Consider the following 21,199-nt stretch of genomic DNA (forward strand, 5'->3'; position numbering starts at 1 on the left):
AAAAGCAATGACATTAAAATGCAGATACAACTCTGTTGTGTCTGTTTGTGCTCGTCTGTGGCCATTCTACACAAAAATCCAGTCCTGCTCACCAACCCAGTCAACATTTAATATGCATTTCAGTATATCTCTGTTCTCAGGTGTCTACGTGCTGCATGCTGCTGTTTGGTGTAGCTATAACTGCACCAGAAACCCGACGGAGGTGCACGCGTATCAGACCTCCTCTAACGCCCCGGGCAGCTCCGCAGACCTTCTGAATTTTAAACCAATTCTTGGTTGCTGTACATGTGTTGCATGTACATGTGTTCCTATGTCACCGGGGCTGATCTTGCTTAATCTAATTCTGTGGTTCTGCGTCCCACCCCTCTTCCTGACCCCCCCTACACACACACACACACACACACACACACACACACACACACACTCACACACACCCACCCACACACACACACCACCCTCTCCAGACAGCTTCTCAGAGGTGGGCCACGAGTGCGAGCCCCTTTCATATGGAGACGCCATGCGGGTTTTGCCACTGTACAGTTTCCCAGTTGGACTTGTTATCAGTGACACCAGGCTGCAAAGCTCAGCACAAACCCCAGTATACCAGTATAAAGGCCAAACTGGGCAGCCAGAGCCGTGTTGGCTCCATTATTAGTGCTCTTCCACTCCCGTACACCACAGGCCGAAGATGAAGCCCCGACGGAGGAAAGCTTACAGTCTGATGCCATGACACCTGCGTTTCTGAGAGGCCTGTAGATGGAGTTTGCAATTGGATGAAAATATTACTCCGACGCACATCTGCACATGAAATATATGCTTGCACATATGAGGAACATGTTTGTAGTCTTATCTTCCACTCGGTGTACATCGTTATGTCATCGACATGCCTCTGATCCCCCCACCCTTCACCTCCACCTTCATCTCCTGGCCTGCTAGATCTCCCGCTTTCCCGTCTCTAACTCACCTTATGTGGCGGTGTGACTGTACACGACTGGGGCTGGAGACATGGGCCTTCATAATGGAGAAACTAGATCCAGTCTTGGGTTTTGAAATGGCTTGTAGTGAACTGTTGCGGCATTAAACACATTTTAACACCATTTTGCATTACTTTTTTTTTGAGGACTAAGTAGAAAGGAATACATCTGAAAAGAATATATCCATAGAAGAAAAAACACAGTGGTGTGATACATGTAAAATATCACAGGTAAATCAACTGAAGCTCCAGTTACTGAAATGCACAGACTATCTATCTGCCTATATAGCCTAAGTTAGTTGGTGGTGAAACCTCATGACTTATGAATCCTTTTATTCATATGAATTACATATGGATTACATCCAATAATCTTATTTTACATACACAAGTGCCTTTGTCTTGGCCATTCTGTAGTTTAACATTTTAGCTCTCTGCAACTTGATGGCTTGTAATGTGGCATGTTGGTGACAATGTTAATAATAATTAGGATTGCTATTGCTAAATTTAGTCAGTGATGTGTTCTCATTTCCCCAGTATGATATAACTGCTCAAAATCTGCAAATACGATCAGTAACGTGAAGCACGGAGGAATTTTAATTCACTGCAAAATATGTTCACATTGGAACATTTTTAAACTGTCAACAATTGTGTCAATTACAGCTAAGCAATTGCAGGAGAGTTTTTTATATACATGCCATATGTTTTTGTATATATTTGTTTATTTTCAGGGGCTGCATTGGGTACCATTAGGGTATTATATACAGTAAGTCACTACTTTATATTATATTATAGTCATCACTTTATCAATATATATGAGTCACTCATTCAGCACGTTCTGTAGTTTTGTTCTGTTCCCATAGTGATGTTTGTCATGGGGTTTTGTTTTGGGTTCTTTCTCCATCACTTGTGAATTGATTCAGGCACTTCAAGTTTCTGTTCATTTACGTAAGAATTTCATTCTCTCTTTTACGTTTCTTGGTTGTCTGTTCTCTCTTTGGGGCCAAGGTCTGTATTGTGAGTTATCTCTCTGTGTACATTCTGTTTTCTGAATCGGCTGTTTGTGTCGTATTTCTCCTGTGCTGCGTCTGGCATTTGTTCGCTTGTGTTTGATTCGTTTTCTGCTTTTCAGTGACCTCCACTACCATTTCTACTTTGTCTTGCTCCTCGTCGTCAACGTTGTGATGGCACGCCTCCGGAAACCAAGACGTTTGTCTCAGCAGTTTTTCTCAAGACACAGAAGACCATCAATGATTTACAAGCATCTCAGATGTCATATACTTGACATTTGCAAGAAAATATAGTGCATACTGTGCATAATACTGTCAAAGCTGGTCTGGTAAAAGTAGGTTTGCCTACTCATCTTTTCTATGAATATCTTAAAATGTTGTCAGTGTGCCACTAGGGACCTTGACAGAAGGTCTTGCAAACGTCAGCTGTTTGCATAATGATAGAGATTAGTAGCCATCCAAATTTTCCAGCTTGGATTTTTGATTTTGGAGGGATAACAGCGTATAAATACAGTAATATGGCATTGTTGTTCAATTTATGACATAATAAGAAAAGTGGCATTGTTGTAGTATTTTAGCTTAATAAGTGAAAACATTGTGATTTTAACTGAATGAATATACCTCATTCAGGCCAATGTCTGTTTTATTAACAAAATGTCCTATGTCTGACTTTCAAAAATAATTTTTTATATGTTGGTAAAGATGTCCCGTAAACAGTGGGAAAATGGACACTGCTAACATGAGCTTTTCTTTCATACAGACGCAAAGCGTTAATTTAATTTCTGCAGGTGCAGAAAACATGCGTTAAAGACTTTATGTAGATGTGTCTTCTGATTGGGTAACCATACATTTATGCATTTGCATAAAGTTCACCTGAGTTCAACCTCTTATCATGCCACCCCCCACCCAATTTGCTATCACCGCATGGCTACCTTTGATGTCATCGACACGTCTCATAGAAAATGAATGGAAGATTTCAGAAGGCATGTACTTGACAGAGTAGTGTACATGCACCATCAGACACGTGGAATATATGAACAAGAATATAATGCCAGGTTTAATCTCATCCTCATTAATGTAATTAATAAAGCTATGGAGGGCAGTCACACTGGAGCAGCTCCCAGCAATCCAGAGATGAAAGTGAACACAACCATTAATTTCCCATTCACTAGAAAACCATTGTACCATTTTATCGCCGTCCTCCTGATTAAAGTACAGGAAGTCAGCTTTGTCTTTGAGGTAACTAATCCTTGCCCTCGATACCACACACTCGTGGAGAGAGAGGAGACTATTATAAGGTGTGATGGTTTCTAGAAATGGGTTGGTAGTGAGTATCTGAGCTCCTGGCGTCTGTCTGAGTCCGTCTCTGGGGTGTTACTCTGGTCCACTGTCTGAGTCCATCTCTGGGTTGTTACTCTGGTCCACTGTCTGAGTCCATCTCTGGGGTGTTACTTTGGTCCACTGTCCACTGTTCCATTTTTCTAATTATTTTAGACATTAAACTATATTCATGTTGTGTGCTTGGTAGGTTAATGTTAATTTAATATAATTAGTTCACACAGTTCAGATTCTGACAAATTCCCAATTCTTCAAGATACACAATCGGACTAACATTAATGTGTGATGTTCATGATGACCTAATCTGGAAGCTGTGTTTTCATCAGTATATGTAGATTTTGTGTTGCTGTGTAGCATTTTGGGGTGTTACCCACTGGGAGCTGTCGCATATCTACACTGTACATGCAATGACAATACATAAAACACATGAACTGTGAAGTACTGTATGTGCAAACCCTGATAAGTGTTTGTTAAGTTGGAAGTTCCAAACATGGCCAGGAGTGGCTTTGCATTTAAACAACATGCAGTGTTATGACATTTCAACCCATTTTGAATGCAAGCGTCATATGCTGATAAAAATAATATATCAAATGTTTCAAGAGGGAACAATGATAAAACCACAAGGGTGCGCATATCTACAAACTTGCGTCAAAGTGAGCGTTTTGGAAATCATGTGAACGTTTGTGAACGCTTTCAGAACAGGACGTGAATAAAGATGTGAATTCGTTTTGGCACTAAAGGTATTTGTTTGATAATAACAACAACAAGTGGTTCTAAAGGGTGAAGCGAACCCAATATTTAGTTGACTTGATTGAAACGGTAATTTATGATTAAAATCTACAAATCTTTGGACTTTGGACAGTGTGGGCAGTGAGATATCTGGATTGTTCAAATAAGAATAGATTAATAGGCAGAAATAGTAATTTTTTAAATGGCATATGGTAACTATGTTTTAATATGGAAGAGAAGGGGACAGATTTAGATCAGATCTGATTCAGAGGCCACCCTTATTCTCATTAAAGACTGCAGTGAAAAATGGATAAATCATAAATCATGCTATAAAATTTCATCTCTTATCTGAATAATCTCTGTCATACGTCAGTGAAGGAGCCAATTTTATACTGAAAAATCAGCAGAATTCAGTAAAAAAAAATAGTGCTGGCGTGATCTCCAAGAATCAGTGTCCAAACAGTCCAAGTCCATGCAGAGCTGCATCCCACGATGCCTCGGTGACATTCTGGAGGAGAATCTGGGCCAAAGCAGCAATAGACAAGAAAGATACAGGAGAGGTCTTCACCCCAATGAAGAAACGTCAGGAATCCTCCATTACGTGACACAAAAGCACCAGTGAAGTGACTCAGAGCCTGAAAGCTTAGACATCGGAGGTTAAAAGAGAAGGTATACAGCAACAGGCAACAGATACACCGGCCCCCACTAATCACTGCAGACCAGCTGGTTACAGATGCATGTACACTTGTCCCATGGCTGGAGGCGGCGAGGAGAACTTAGATACGGGAGGCGGTTGCCAGGTCAGTGCTGGCAGTAGCCCCTCCCCCTCATCCAAGTCAGTAACCTTTAACACGGCCATAGAAGGTTCCTCTTGCATTAATAACAACAACGAGGGGCACAGTAATGTAGCAACTATGGCACTCTGACCACTTTCGTTGCTGTCTGCCACAAAATCCACAGTGCCAAACAGTCCTGTGAATCAATTTGCCACCCCAGTGAAAGTCCCGTTGGGGAGGGACGTCTCGTACAGGTTGGACGGCAGTGTTGCTGACCTGCTGCAGGGGGTGTGGGCTGGTGTCCTAAATGAGGAATGGAGAGGCATTCATGTTCTTCATTGCACCGTATGCCACACCCCAGCTACGCACATACGCAAGAGTTCTGTTCTTGGACTTCAGCTCTGCGTTCAACACGATCATCCCCGGACATCTACACATCAAACTGACCCAACTCGGTGTGTCAGCCTCCACCTGCCAGTGGATCACCAGCTTCCTCACTAGCAGAGAGCAGCAGGTGAGGCTGGGAAAGATCACCTCAGGAACCAGGACCACCAGCACAGGAGCTCCACAAGGTTGTGTTCTCTCCCCCCTGCTCTTCTCCCTCTACATTAACGAGTGTACCTCCACAGACCCCCCAGTCAAAATCCTGAAGTTTGCAGACGATTTGACGGTCATTGGTCTCATCCGGGACAGCGATGAGTCTGCTTACAGCTGAACATAGCAAAAACAGTGGACGCCACCTGTTCACACCCTGAACACCACCTGTTCCAGCATCTCCCCTCAGGACTTAAGATTAAGACCACCAGACTAAAGAGAAGCTTCTTCCCACATGCCATCACTCTTATGAACAGCTGAACACTACAACACAACATCCTGGATACAGTCTGTTACATACACACAAGACTGTTACTCACAATCCATATCCAGCTCGTCCCTCTCACCCTGTTCACCACCTGTACTGCACTTTATTAATCTGGTGATGGTGCATAAGAACCACTGTACACATTGTCTCTGCCAGTAATTTCCTCTTATTTATATGCCTTATCTAATTCAGTTTAATTTATCTATTTAACTCAGTCTGCACCTCAGTGCCTTTTACTGCTGCACTCAGCACTTTATTGTAGATATAAACTTTGCACAGGGTTTACAATGTATGTTTTGTGTGTGTGTTTGTGTGAGTAAATGTTTTACGTCGGTGATGTTACTGTTAGTTATTGTGCACTGGGAGCTACTGTAACCAAACACAAATTCCTTGCATGTGTGAGCATACTTGGCCAATAAAGCCCGATTCTGATTCTGATTAAAATGCTTAACTCATGTCACGGAAGTATGATGTAATCATGTAGCAAAATAGTATAAGAACTATGGTCTGTGGGAGGGAGGCAGCTCTCTCTTGCAGACACTCTTGAGTGTGTGTACTGGAGATCTCTGGATCGATCCATCTTTCTATTTTTCTGTCTTTTGTCTTTAATAAACTTTGTACTCTACTCTGATACCATATCCAACTCCTTTTGACTGTTCTTGTTCACCATTAAGGTTCAAATTTCAATGACAGTACTCTGTTGTCTATACCATTGTAACAATTGGATAAGGCAGGCAGGATAGACAAGACTCTAACATGTTTTTACTATAACAAAACAAAAAACACAATTATGAAAAGACAGGACTGGAGAAACATGCACGACACCGGAGCTAAAGACACCCATGAATCAGTGTGTCTTTGTTTGGATATAGATAATGCTGTCCCGTTTGCTGTGATGGATAATTATTTATTAGCCCTTATTTATGCATAGAAACAACGGAAATGGTGAATATCATCTGCAGCGTCTTTATGTGTGTGTAAACGAGGGGAGATTTCGGGGAGTGTGAGGAGTTGGATTTCGGAACAGCGCCTGCACCGTGATGAGAGACTGTATGTAATGAGAGACTGTATGTAAGGGGATTTATGATTCAGTCCATGACCCCGAGCACTCTGACATTTTGTTCATTCCCTTATCAGTGTGTCTGTCCCTGTTTATGAACCCTGGTGACTATGATCTATGTCTGAAGACGATATCAAAAACTCTACACTGTATAACAACTCTTGTGAATGACAATCTGCAGGTTTTTAGCCAGAAACATGAGTTGTGTTATACAGCATCTCATTAGGTTGAACGGGACTGAATGAGAAAGCTCTTTAAAGGTAGCTAGCTCGCTAATAAAATATTACTAGCATTTCTAAAAAAAAATGTTTAATTTATTCAATTAGCCTAGTCATTACATTATATATAGAATGAGTAGAATGAAAATCAGGTTATTAAGGTATATATTGAACATATGTTAGGCCTAGTACACGTTGATCATTGTATGCCATACATGCTTGTAGGCACTCTCTCTAGTAATAAAGTAGTAAATTGTGTGTGAATGCAATCCTTGTGAGATGAAGGCAGATGTAAGGATGAGCTGCATCAGAATGGTGCATCTGACGTACCGGAGGAACAAGGAGACCTTGGCCAAATGACCCTGGCAGGGAAGGAGTGATGGGGGTGATACCTCACCCCATCACCTCACCCCATCACCTCACCCCATTACCTCACCCCATCACCTCACCCCATCACCTCACCCCATTACCTCACCCCATTACCTCACCCCATTACCTCACCCCATCACCTCACCCCATCACCTCACCCCATCACCTCACCCCATCACCTCACCCCATTACCTCACCCCATCACCTCACCCCATTACCTCACCCCATCACCTCACCCCATCACCTCACCCCATCACCTCACCCCATCACCTCACCCCATTACCTCACCCCATCACCTCACCCCATCACCTCACCCCACGTGGGCCACCAATGAGACCTAACATGCTTAACTCATGTCACGGAAGTATGATGTAATCATGTAGCAAAATAGTATAAGAACTATGGTCTGTGAGTGGGAGGCAGCTCTCTCTTGCAGACGCTCTTGAGTGTGTGTACTGGAGATCTCTGGATCCATCTTTCTATTTTTCTGTCTTTAATAAACTTTATACTCTACTCTGATACCATACCCAACTCCTTTTGACTGTTGTTGTTCACCATTAAGGTTCAAACTTCAACGACAGTACATTATAGCACACATGTATATGTATTGTTTTTCAGCCAGGGCAGTGTAGATCATCAACATCACACTATACCATTATTGAGGATATTCCAGTAGGTAGTGCGTCAGAGTCCACTTACAGTGACAGTGACATCAGCGAAGGAGAATATGAGCCAGATGTGAGACGAAGTGAAAAAAAGCGAAAAAGAACAAAACGAGGAAGGGAACAAAGGAAATGAGGGAGGTGTAAATAATTATCTGTAACGCAGAGTATGCAGCGGAGAGAGGAGGCGGACACAAACGCTGAGGAGAGTGAGATTTATTACAGAGAATTCCATATTGCTAGTGGTAACAGGCAGGGGTCATAACGGGTGAGCCATCCAGATGAGACAGATACATGGGCATGATAAAATAGACGACGACAAAGCAAAGCAGGGAAACAGAACAAAGCGCAAACAACGGGGACAGCAATTTCCATAAGGCAGCGAAGACAGAACATAGATTCACCAAACCACAATAAGTGACAAAGGGCTACGGAGACACAGGGACTATAAATACACGGAACTAAACTAGACACAGCTGAACATACTGATGACACGGGCGTGGCAGACGGGGGAAACCAGGGCAACAGACAAGCAGGGATAAACGAGCAAGGAACAACACAGACACGAGGAACAGGGAACCAGAGTGACAGCTAAGAGAGGGGGGCGTAGCCCTACGTGACATTTTCAAAGAAAACAGAATGTCAGAGTCAGGAATAGAATCTGGAGATGCAAAGATATTGATTACCAAGGGGTCCCATCTATGTTCATGGGGATTTTTGAGGTGAAAGCGCAGGGTGAGGTACCCATTGAGTTATTCTCCAGTCTGTTTCCAGACTCACTAATAGATGAGACTGTTTTGAGGTATTTCATACAAGGAAATAGCTGTGGAATAACCTGAATGTTTTGACATCACTGCCTATCTTTATTTATCCAATCCAAGCTAAATTGTAACCTGAATGGCATTAAATTGCAATTAACTGTTCAAATGTTCTTTGTTTATACTGTAGATTATTTTAACAGAACAATACTTGTTTTAATGAAAAGAGGATAGATTTTCACAATTTGTTATATATTTTGGCAATTTTTATAGATAATATTCACTCTGTTATTTTTATAGATAATATTCTTAGGCCCTATAGGCCTAAGCAGCCAAAGAGAACCAATGTGTTGTTTTGAGCAAATGTTTGACCTTTGATATGAATGTATGAAGTGTTTTTTATATCAGATGAGGCACTAAAGCCCCAAAAGATCAAAATGTGGCAAAATGTATTGGCAAAAAATGATTCAGATCATAGAACTAAATCACATTCTGAGATTAGCTTTGTGTGTATGTGTGTGTTTGCGAGGGGTTTCATGTAAGCAATGCTTTTCAGTAGGTTCCAGTATTTGGCCAGTAGATGGAGACAAAGTACTACCATACAGATATTACAGCGACGAAGACATTTTAGTGAAATAAAATGTTAATTCCTGGTCAGGCAGCATAGTTTTTGTTATAATATGTAATTACAAAGTTATTTGGCTCATTTGTCTTAATCATATAAGACTCATTACTTTTCTATATTCTGCATGACAGGATTGCAGCATTAGTTTTGATAATTTTAGAGGTTTTTGTATACAGTAGCGTCTCCGACATGTCAATTTGAACCAAACTTGGAACACATCACAGGAACCTCAATCCATGACAGCATTTGAAATTAGGAGTTGATCACTTACATTGTTTGAGTTCTAGCAATATAGGTCACATATGGTATGGCCTGAACGATATAATGAAAAAATGGACCAACCTGCAAATGTAAAAATCCAAAACATTTTTGATAATTATTTACCTAAGGATTGGAACAACAAAGACATTGTATATAGAAACAAATCTTTATTTTACCATCTATGGTTTCACAATATAATCTTGGTACAACAGTTAACTCAAATGGCTCTCTACTGACAAATCAAGAATTTAGTAATTATTTAGTAACTAAATATTTAGATTTATTAATTAAATTCAATGTTGCAATTCCTTTTGCTGAATAAATGCTATACCTGCTGGAGTGATAATGGTATTTAAAATTACAGCAGGACATGATCCAACATTATTACCCATCGACCCAACCAATCTTGAAATATGGAAAATATGTTTCTCTACATCACACAATAGTAATCATCATATATGCTCACTGTTTCAGAAAGCTGTTGTATTTAATCCATATGTATCTATTGGAACACCATCTTTAACAACCTCGACTGGAAAGATATTTGGACCTTGCCAGCAAAATATATATCATGCATAAAGTGAAAGAAGTATATTTTAATATAATTTACAGTTTATCCATCAACTGGCATATCCACAAATGTTTCTTTGTACATGTTAGAATAACTCTGACATTACCATTGGTATACATGGTTAGTTAGCTACCTAGCTAAGGAGGCTTGCTAGCTACATGCCAAGTCAATTGCTAGGGGAGGTTTATTTTGTGTACTACAAATAGCCAACCTGGCTAGCTAGCTAGCTAGCCATGTATACAGTGCAAAGTCGGACTTATAAATAACTAGCTTGCTAGGTTAGCTAGCTAGCTGGTCATTTGTTTTACCATAGTTCATAGTATTTGGAGCTTCCAGCTGCCTAAATGCGTTGATATCGTGAAAAAATAAACATGAAACAGACCCTACTGACAGCCAATCACAATTCACATCTGGAAAACAGCCGCAGCCAATCCTGTCTGGGTCCCTCCCACGTGTCAAAAATCAAACATCTGCTGCGCGAGCAGGAGATTAATCCCGAGCAGAAAGGGTGTGACAAATATTCCTCGCGCAAGCAACTCTCTCCTCGCGCACGAGTAGTTTTGCGCGCGCAGTAGTAGTTTTCCTTGCGCAAAGTGATTTCCCGCGCTCAGGATTTTTTAATTGGATGTGACGTCATAATTTGCCCACTGCCTCCGCGTTCTCTGTAACCATAGCAACAGCCTTCTCGATTTCGACATTTCTATAGAAACACAACAACAAAACGCTTTAACTATTTAACAGCTGGTTGGACCTTATAGAAGCTAAAAACGGAAAACGTAATCTGAAGCACACGCAGGTTTAGCTACTCTAACTCTAACGATGGCTAAATCTAGAATCATGGTAAGTTGCTAACTTTTTATGCTTGATAACAGAAAAATATGATAGGCTAAAAGTTGTTTAAAAAGATCAGACAAAGTGATAAATGCAAAATGCTACTTATTTATATGATAGCGAGGTCGTTTCTGTCTCTGTCGTTTAGTCCAGTGCTTCTCAAATAGTGGGGCAGTGCAGTGCCTGGGGGGGGCGCGCATGTGACCTGGTTTAAGCCTTATTTATACTTTCGAGTGACCGTAGCGATCGACTCCGCTCACCTCGCGCGAACCTCTGCGAATGGCGGAGGCGTTTGTACTCTCCAAATAAGGAACATTTGCCTGACGAATTTTAATGTGTTTCAGGTTTGAAAAGTGCTGGAATTTAGGCTAAAGTACTTGAAAACGTCTTCACGTTCTCTCATGTTTCGTCCTGGAATTACAAGAGGCTTGTATTTGTTAACCTAAGACAAGAGAACTGTTCAGTCAGACAGATATTTGTTGTGAAACGAAGTAGTTACAATTTCAAGCACTTTCAAGTACTTTAGCCTAAATTCCAGCACTTTTCAAACCTGAAACAGAAAGCAACATTAAAATTCGTCAGGTAAATGTTTCTTCCACTGTTTTTGAGGGGTGTTTCAAACCCCGCTTCGAAAACTGTGCACTTCCAAACGGGCTCATTGTAGCCATTTTGATAAAAAACAGCACAAATTGTTGTATTGCATGTTTTGTAGGTTAAAGTGTTCATATATTGTGCCCCTGAATTAATGTTGCTGATCAAGTTGAATTTATTATTATTTATTGATTTAATTTAATTTAATTTAATTTAATTTTCAGTATCAAATGCCAGTCAGTTCAAAAATGTTTCTAGTTTAAATAGGGATCTAATTTTTTTTCCATTTCATGCAAACTGATGCACTTCACTTCATGATGCAATTGTTTCTGTTACAAACTAAAAATCTATAAAAACACATTTTTATCCCATTTTGTCATGTATGGGGTTTATACGCCCACAGAAATTATAGTCGCGGCATAGAGTAGTGACCTGGGTGGTGGTGGAGTGTGTGTGTGTTTGTATGTCCTTATTTTTTGGGGGGGGGGCAAAGTGTTTTCTTCTTCCTAGGGGGGGCTTAACAGAAAATAATTGAGAATCACTGGTTTAGTCCAAGATGGAGTGTCTGTGTGATTATACATTATAATAGCATTTATATGTGTTTATTAATGATTTTTCTCATAGAATTATGAGAATCAGGTTGCGTATATGGATAAGGAGTATAAGGCGCTCATGGCGGCTTACCAGGAAGAAGATAAAACAATCTCCAGGTTGCAGACTGCTTTAGAGCAGAGTATTGAGAAAGCTTCTAAATACGTAAGTGCTTTTAACTCTCTGATGAACATGAGACATAGTAATGTTGGCTTGCTCACTGGGGGCTAGGACTCGGCACTTGTAAAACTGCTTTGTGACAACAACTGTTGTAAAAAGCGCTATATAAATAAAATTTCATTGATTGATTGATGTGTGGCAATACATAGTATGATATCAGAGTACTGAAAATGTTGACATTATAAGCATTACAAAAGAGGTACACTTGCCCTGACTATTTTGATACTGTGTTTTTCTTCAGACGGCCTTTGTTGATGGCGATAATGAGGAAATACTGCATTATAAAAATAAATGCAAGTGTTTGGAGGAGGAGAAAGACCAGGAAATCCAGCGGCTTGTGCAGAGTTTGAAAAAGAAAGACGAGCTTCTGGACCAGATGCAGCACGAGCAGCATTCACTTAAGGAGAAGGTGAAGGAACTCTCCAATGAACTGACGAAGCAGGACCTGGTGTACAGAAACACCGTCTCCATGCTGGAGACAGAGAGGGCAGCAGCCACCCATATCACTGCTGAGAATCAGGCTTTGTCCAGTAAGCTTTTAAGGTAAGACCCTTATTATTCGATCTTACTCAGCAATGCTCAAACTGTTCCCTTGTCTTTTAATAGCATGCTGTTGGCCTTATATATCAGATAATACATAGGTCTGATCCAAACTGAAAACATGGTAACAGTTGGCTGTACACAGTATCAACACAGCAGTTTGTATTGTATGGTTACAGGCTCGAGACGCAGATGTGTGACGACCGGGATAAGATGAGCTTACGTGCTGACCTGCTGGAGAAGGAGAATCACATCTCATATCTCCAATCAGAGATGTTTCAGGGCAACAGCCGCATTGCCCGGCTGCAGAAAGAGGTTAGTAACCAAACCACGGGGTTTAAAAAAAATCAACGTGGCAGGCAGAGTGGGTGGCGTTAAACCTAACACGTCGGATCACCCCGTCGTCCCCCTTAAGGTACAGACCCTGGCTGAAGCTGTCTGGGAGCACCGAACAAAGCGAGTTGACGCGGAGGAGGAGAGGGACAGAGCTCTCGGCGCCCTGTGGAGTAAAGAGCAGACCGTTGCGCAGCTGAAGACTGTGAGTGCCGTTCATTCAGTCTCACTGAGCTAGTGATCTTTCATACGGGCTTCCTGCGTGTTTTCTCATTGCTTTTTCCATGTCGTTGACAGTGGCAGGTCGGGTTGCAACAGTTTCTCCGGAAATACTGGGAGACGTCTCAGCGTGAGTACTTTAACACAAACACCCCACAGTACCGCAGTACTAGTGCTGACGCCGTGAGAAGGAGCCGACGGTTGCACAGACGCCTTCTGCTTTAGACCTCTTGAACCGGTGCTCTCGTGCGGTGTGCTCTAGTACGTGAAATAAGGGGAGAAAACCTCACCTGGCGTTTGATCTTTTGCTTGTAGTGCTTCAGGACAAGGACAAGATGATTCAGGAATTGCAGCTCAACCTAGCACGTATGGAGTATGTCCAGGAGGAATGTCTGGACACTTGGCTAAAGGAGATCAGATCCCAAACTGAAAGTTACGGGAGGCCGTTCCATTTCTTGAACACATTGTTAAGGGATTCGTCTTTTACAGTCGCTGACGTTGGTAACGCTGTGCAACCATTTCTCACAGAGCAGGGGAAGTTGGACAGGGGGACCAGACAGAGAGGGACTGCCTGTGGTCCTGATCCCGCACATCCCAGGGAGGATAACAAGCGGGACACTACAGGACGCTGCACAGTAAGTGTTGCTTTGTACTCTTTGATGGCAACATATTTCTCATGTGGTTCGTAATGTTTTCTGTCTCACTCACCCTCACACACTTGCTTGTTTTGGCTATTAAAATCTAGTAGTGTTTTTTTTTGTCTCACTGCTTATGGTCACAAAGCCACAGTAACACTATACATGTAAACAATTTAAGAGAGATGCAGACACAACAGTGAAGAGCAATGCAGACATAACAGTTAAGATAAATTCAGACAGCAGTCAGTGTCAGTCAATCATCTCCTAATAAACATACAGACCTGATCCCAGATCAGCCCTACAGGCTCAGGGCCTTCCAGCACCTGCAAGCCCGTGTTGTCTTGTCCTCACCAGCCCTCTCTCTGATTGCACTCGGCAGGACTCCTCGGTCTCCTCCACTGAGAGCCAAAAGAATAACAGCTTCCCCAAACCGGGAAGCCCAACAGCGCCGACGTCCGCAGGGCATTCGCAGGGCGTCAACGTCCGCAAGGCTGAAAGCGACAGGTCCATTAACAAAGCTCAGAAGAGGAAGTTCACGGAGGGGGAGGTCTGTAGCTCCCGGAGGGCTCTCGACAGGACCTGCCTTAAAAAAGTAATTAAATGTTTGACTTTTTTTAGGAGTTGCTCACAATTAGCTGGTTGAGTAGTATCCTCGTAACCTGGCCTGAACCTGTCTGCGCTGTTTTATGTGTGGTCTAGGACTTTGTCCGTCCGAGTACGTAAAGAGGCTGCGACTCCAGACGACCTCCAGGTGACGTCTGTGGAGGTTTGTGTCTGCGCAGCAGAGCTGCTCTTATACCTGTGGCTCCAAGATCACGATCACGGCAATAATGAATGCTGATCGCTTGGACCAGGGCTGTACAGCTGTAGTCGGTTCCTGTGGGGTATAATTAAAGCAGCCTGTCGTGAAAATGTTTTTGATTTGTCAGTCTAAGACAAGGGAGGACCAAACCGGTTGGGCGCAGCCTCCTCACCCCCGCCCTCGCCCCTCTGATGCAGGCTTCCGCCCAGCCAAGAGGATCATGGCCATGGAGAAACCGCCAGAGCTCCAAGCCTGCAGAGATGAGCAGCAAACCCAAGAGGTTAGATCGCAGGCTGTTCCAGCCCCAAAGCTCATCACCATTGGATACACCTTCACATCCGTTGAGTAGGGCTCTGGGATGCCCGTAACTTCAGTACAGTGTTATCATAGTGAACCTATTGTTATTGGGCTGACTGAGGTGATTTTGGGAATTGTAGTTTTCAAGCTTTTTCTGGTTTCCTTCGCAGATCATGAGAGTACATCAACATTGATCATCTGACTGTCAAGCGGAAATTTAGAAGACCTGCTAAAAGACAGCAGCTCTAGCTCTGGCCATAAACATTTTATGGTGCCCTACTGTTAAAAACATTAAAGTCAAAAGCAGAGTCTTGTGTAAATTGTCATTTCTTTTTTGATTTTTTGATGGATGGTGTATATAAATGATTTAAGAAAGATTAATTCAGTAGGCAGGAAGCTCAAGTCCAGTAGAAACTGAAAGTCCAAACTCAGGTCCCCCTATCTGAGATGATTTGATGTAGGCCTACTACGGTTGTCATTTCATTCCACATTTTGGACATTTTTGTGAATGTTGAACAAAGGCAGCATCTGGAAGCGTCATGTGATTATGCAAAGTGCAGAGGACCATCCAGGGAGTGTCCTGAAAGTGTGTGTTTGTGTGTGTGTGAAGGGACATGGTCGTTTGTTACTGCTGTCGGTGGATGGAAGTGGTTGTCCTCTGTGAAGAGCAGGTCGTAGATTTTAGGCGACACCTGCTGATCTCTGTCCACCGGTGCATCACCAGACCCGTGCACATCTGAGGTCATCTGGAGTGAAACTGCAACCAAAACTCGTCTCTCTTCCATTGCTTCTCTCACTCCTCCACCAGGGTCCAAAGTTCATTTTATTACCCCTGTGGCTCATCTTAAATACTTGTGGTTCAACACAGTGCTGGGTCAGTGAACATGTCCAACTGGACATGCTCCATTTAATGTATTTGGATGTTCTGACCTGTGGAAGAGTTCATTTGGAATGTTTTAGAGAGGAATTTCTTGTCATAAGATAGGTGTGGAGGCCTGGCCTGGAACTTGAGGGCTCTCTCTCTCTCTCTCTCTCTCTTCTGTGTCCACTGTCTCAGATGAAGAACCCGTGCTCCATGATTTCGCGTGCCGCCATGACCACGCTGTCACATGTTTGCCTACCTGCGGAGTATCCGTTGTCTTCTCTTTGAAATGTATAGATAAAAATGGACACTGAGAAAAAAGAACGTCCTCATCTAATCAGCTGTAAAGAAAAACACCACCACATTGTGCTGGTCAACTGACACGACCACCATCATAAGATCAGCTTCAGGCTTTCTAACAATAAACCACTTCTTGAATAAATGAAACAAATTCTTCCAAATGGTTCTATTTCTCATTAATAGAAAAAGGCACCAGCTAAAGTTTCCTATATACAGTAGTGTTCAAAATAATAGCAGTCCAATATGACCAACCAGATTAATCACTGTTTTTGGTATAGATTTAATTACTACATGACAAACAATTTACCAGTTGGTGCAGTAGATTCTTAGAAAGCCAACAGACTCCGCATTCATGATATACATGATATTGAGTCTGTGTATTTGAATAATTAATTGAAAGGGGTGTGTTCAAAATAATAGCAGCGTGGAGTTCAATTAGTAAGGACAATCATTCTGTGAGGAAACAGGTGTGAATCAGGTGGCTCTTATTTAAGGGTGAAGCCAGCACATGCTGTACATGCATTTCTCCTTAAAAGCCTGAGAAATATGGGTCATTCGAGACATTGTTCAGAAGAGCAGCGAACTTTGATTAAAAAGGTGATTGGAGAGGGTAAAACTTATAAAGAAGTGCAGACAATAATAGGCAGCCAAAATGATCTCCAGTGCTTTAAAATGGAGAGCAAAACCAGAGAGATGTGGAAGAAAACGCAACACTACCATTCGAATGATCGAAGAATAGCCAGAATGGTAAAGGCTCAGCCAATGATCAGCTCCAGGATGATCAAAGACCGTCTCAAGTTACCTGTGAGTACTGTGAAAGTTAGAAGATGTCTGTGTGAAGCTAATCTATTAACAAGATGTCCCCGCAAAGTCCCACTGTTAAAAAAAAGACAGGTAGCCTACTGAAGCGGATACAATTTGCCAAAGAACACATCAACTGGCCCAAAGAGAAATGGAGAAACGTATTGTGGACTGATGAAAGTAAAATTGTTCTTTATGGGTCCAAGGGCTGTAGACAGTTTGTCAGATGACCCCCAAACTCAATTCAAGCCACAGAACACTCTGAAGACATGGTGGGGCAAACATCATGATATGGGCATGTTTCTCTTACTATGGTGCTGGGCCTATTTACCGCAAACCAGGGATCATGGACCAGTTTGCATATATCAGAATACTTGAACATGTCATGTTGCCTTATGCTGAATAGATAATACCCTTGAAATGGGTGTTTCAACAAGACCACGCCCCTAAAGACACCAATCCAACAAAATTGAGGTTATGGAGTGGCCAGCCCAATCCCCGGACCTTAATCCGATAGAAAACTTGTGGGGTGACATCAAAGATGCCGTTTCTGAGGCAAAACCAAGAAATGCAAATTAATTGTGGGAAATAGTCAAAGCATCCTGGGCTGAAATACCAGTTGAGATGTGCCAGACGTTGGTGGACTCTATGCAACACAAATGTGAAGCAGTTGTAAAAAACTGTGGTTAGTCATCTAAATTTTAGGTTAGTGATTCACAGGAATGCTAAATCATTAAAAAGGAGTACATATTTTGAGTTTGTAAAGACAAATGCAGACACTGCATGAGGAAGAAACCTTGAGAGGAACCAAGACTCGGGGGGGAACCCATCCTCCTCTGGCCGACACCGGTCACCATGACAACAACAACAATTTAGACAGAAAGAAATTAAGAAAAGGAAAACGATGCAAGGGATAATGTCCATCTTGGTGTAGGCATATCCGGTTAGGCAGGAGGTGGCCGGCCCAGGATGGATCGCTTGTCTCTCCTCATCTCATTGTTCCACGAGCAGGCGGGCAGCCATGTGGAGAAATGAAACAGGGAAAATGAGCTCAGTATGAGGACATATACAGGACAGATGAGACTATAAACATTTCTGGAGTGTGGTAGCAACTCCGGCATTAAGTTAAATTATTACAGCCTAGCTAAAAAAGGCAGAACCAGAAGGTAACATAGGCTTGGGGGCATTCTGAGACAATGGCATCCATCCACTGCACTGTCAACAAACTTGAGTGACCACGAGCAGTGACAGGACGACAGCACCAGCGCCCCAGTCTACCATAAAACCCTTCATCTATGAACCCCTGGATCTTTACTTTTATCTAAGGGCGGAAGTTAATTATCAAATGCTAAACCAAATAGGTGGGTTTTCAACCTAGACTTAAAGATTGTGACTGTGTCAGAGTCCCGTACGCATTTTGGAAGATTGTTCCAAAGCTGGGGGGCCTTACAAGAAAAGGCTCTTCCCCTGCTGTGACCTTATTAATTTGTGGAACTAATAACAGACCAGCACCCTGTGATCTTAGTGGACGCGGGGGTTCATAATAGGAAATAAGTTCCTGGAGGTATTCGGGAGCAAGCCTGTTCAGTGTTTTATAAGTAAATAAAATAATTTTAAAATCAATATGGAATTTAACTGGGATCCAATGCAGGGCTGATAGGACTGGTCTGATATGAAATTTTCTAGTTCTAGTCAGAACTCTGGCTGCGGCATTTTGAACTATTTGAAGTTTATTTAGATTCCTATTTGAGCATCCTGACAGTAATGAGTTACAGTAATCTAATCTAGAGCTAACAAAGGCATGCACCAGTTTTTCTGCATCATCCTGTGATAATGCATTTCTTAACTTGGCAATGTTGCGGAGATGTAGAAAAGCTATCCTAGTAGTATTACCTATGTATTTATCAAATGATAGGTCGGAGTCGAGTATGACGTCTAGGTTTTTGGCTACTGTGCCAGGTGTAATGGGGTAGTCTGCGAGATTAAGCATTAGATCTGGAATTTTATGTCTTGTGGCCTTAGGGCCCAGAAGGAGGACTTCTGTTTTGTCCTCATTAAGTTGGAGGAAGTTTAGAGACATCCAGCATTTAATATCTTTTACACAGGCCTCAATTTTTCAAGTCAAGTCAAGTCAAGTCAAGTAGTCTTTATTGTCATTTCAACCATATACAGTACAGTACACAGTGAAACGAAATAACGTTCCTCCAGGACCAAAGGTGCTACATAGAACAGTACTCAATACAAAACAAAGTGCACTTGTGCAAACATGTGCTAGTCCGCAAACAGTCATTAAATACAAGACATTAAATACAAGACAGTAAAAATACAACACAGTAAACAATTTCCAATACAAACGATAAATACTGGGGGGGGGGGGGTGACATTGCAATACTGAGTGTGTGTTAAAGTGCATTGTGCTATGTAGAGTACAGGATGTAAAGAAAATGTAAACAAAAATATGTAAACATTACTACACTCTTTATAGCAGCTAAAACCAGATATGTACCTTAGAACAATGTAGTGAAATGATAAAGACAGTCCAGACAGTTATGTAGATATTGGTACAGTCTTAGCAGCAAATCAGAACTGTCCAAAGTCCAGTGTTTTTATGTGTGTGCATAAGTATAAGAAAGAGTCCAAGGTCTAGTGTTTTTGTATGTGCATATGTGTGCGTGAGACAGCACAGACTAGGTTGTTGAGAAGTCTGATAGCTTGTGGGAAAAAGCTGTTGCAGAATCTGGATGTAAGGGTCCGAATGCTTCGATACCTTTTCCCAGATGGCAGAAGTTGGAAGTGTGTGTGTGAGGGGTGTGTGTGATCGCCTACAATGCTGAGTGCTTTGCGAGTGCAGCGTGTAGTGTAAATGTCGGTGATGGAAGGAAGAGACACACCGATGATCTTCTCAGCTGTCCTCACTATCCGCTGTAGGGACTTGCGGTCTGCTACAGTGCAGTTCCCAAACCAGACAGTGATGCAGCTGCTCAGGGTGCTCTCGATGGTTCCTCTGTAGAACGTAGTGAGGATTGGAGATGGAAGATGAGCCTTCCTCAGTCTTCTCAGGAAGTAAAGGCGCTGCTGGGCTTTCTTGGTGATGGAACTGGTGTTGCAGGACCAGGTGAGATCATCTGCTAGGTGAACACCGAGGAACTTGGTGCTCTTGACGATCTCCACAGTAGAGTCGTCGATGTTAAGTGGTGAGTGATCACACCTCATTCTTCTAAAGTCTACAACCATCTCTTTGGTTTTGTCTACGTTCAGAGACAGGTTGTTGACTCCACACCAGTCCGTCAGTCGCTGCACCTCCTCTCTGTATGCTGCCTCGTCGTTCTTCCTGATGAGACCCACCACAGTCGTGTCATCAGCGAACTTTATGATGTGATTTGAGCTGTGCGTTGCTGCACAGTCATGAGTCAGCAGTGTAAACAGCAGTGGACTGAGCACACAGCCCTGGGGGGCTCCAGTGCTCAGCGTGATGGTGCTGGAGGTAGTATTTCCGATCCTGACTGCCTGAGGTCTTTCAGTCAGAAAGTCCAGGATCCAGTTACAGATGGAGGTGTTCAGGCCCAGTGGTTTCAGCTTCCTGATCAGGTGCTGGGGAATGATGGTGTTGAATGCTGAACTGAAGTCAATGAACAGCATTCGAACATAAGAGTCCTTATAATCCAGGTGAGTGAGTGCCAGGTGAAGGGTTGTTGCTATGGCATCGTCTGTGGAGCGGTTGGGACGATACGCAAACTGTAGGGGGTCCAGAGTGGATGGCAACAGGGTCTTGATGTGCCTCATGACGAGCCTCTCGAAGCACTTCATGATGATGGGTGTGAGTGCAACAGGGCGGTAGTCATTGAGGCAGGAGACAGAGGACTTCTTGGGCACAGGAACGATGGTGGTGGTCTTGAGGCATGTAGGAACAACGGTGCTGCTCAGAGAAGTGTTGAAGATGTCAGTGAAGACCTCTGCTAGCTGGTCTGCACACTCTCTGAGCACCTTTCCAGGAATGTTGTCTGG

At 42.6% G+C, this 21,199-nt stretch overlaps 1 protein-coding gene across 3 annotated transcripts; it reads left to right on the forward strand.

Annotated features, from left to right (window-relative positions):
* The first annotated feature begins 10,717 nt into the window (after positions 1 to 10,717).
* Positions 10,718 to 15,539, forward strand: LOC143484950 (uncharacterized). 3 transcript variants are annotated; one of them, XM_076984035.1, is made up of 11 exons: positions 10,718 to 11,049; positions 12,256 to 12,387; positions 12,644 to 12,945; positions 13,122 to 13,257; positions 13,358 to 13,480; positions 13,573 to 13,624; positions 13,810 to 14,129; positions 14,512 to 14,724; positions 14,832 to 14,898; positions 15,132 to 15,214; positions 15,402 to 15,539. In XM_076984035.1, exons 1-9 carry the CDS (start codon positions 11,029 to 11,031, stop codon positions 14,853 to 14,855), a joined length of 1,323 nt encoding a protein of 440 aa, XP_076840150.1. In that variant the 5' UTR covers positions 10,718 to 11,028; the 3' UTR covers positions 14,856 to 14,898; positions 15,132 to 15,214; positions 15,402 to 15,539. The 3 variants fall into 3 exon arrangements, with proteins under 3 accessions (XP_076840150.1, XP_076840149.1, XP_076840148.1); XM_076984034.1 differs by having other exon boundaries at positions 10,719 to 11,049; positions 15,062 to 15,274; XM_076984033.1 differs by having other exon boundaries at positions 10,719 to 11,049; positions 15,062 to 15,214.
* Positions 15,540 to 21,199: the final 5,660 nt, after the last annotated feature.

This window comes from Brachyhypopomus gauderio, chromosome 21, assembly GCF_052324685.1.
Source record: "Brachyhypopomus gauderio isolate BG-103 chromosome 21, BGAUD_0.2, whole genome shotgun sequence".
NCBI lineage: Eukaryota > Metazoa > Chordata > Actinopteri > Gymnotiformes > Hypopomidae > Brachyhypopomus > Brachyhypopomus gauderio.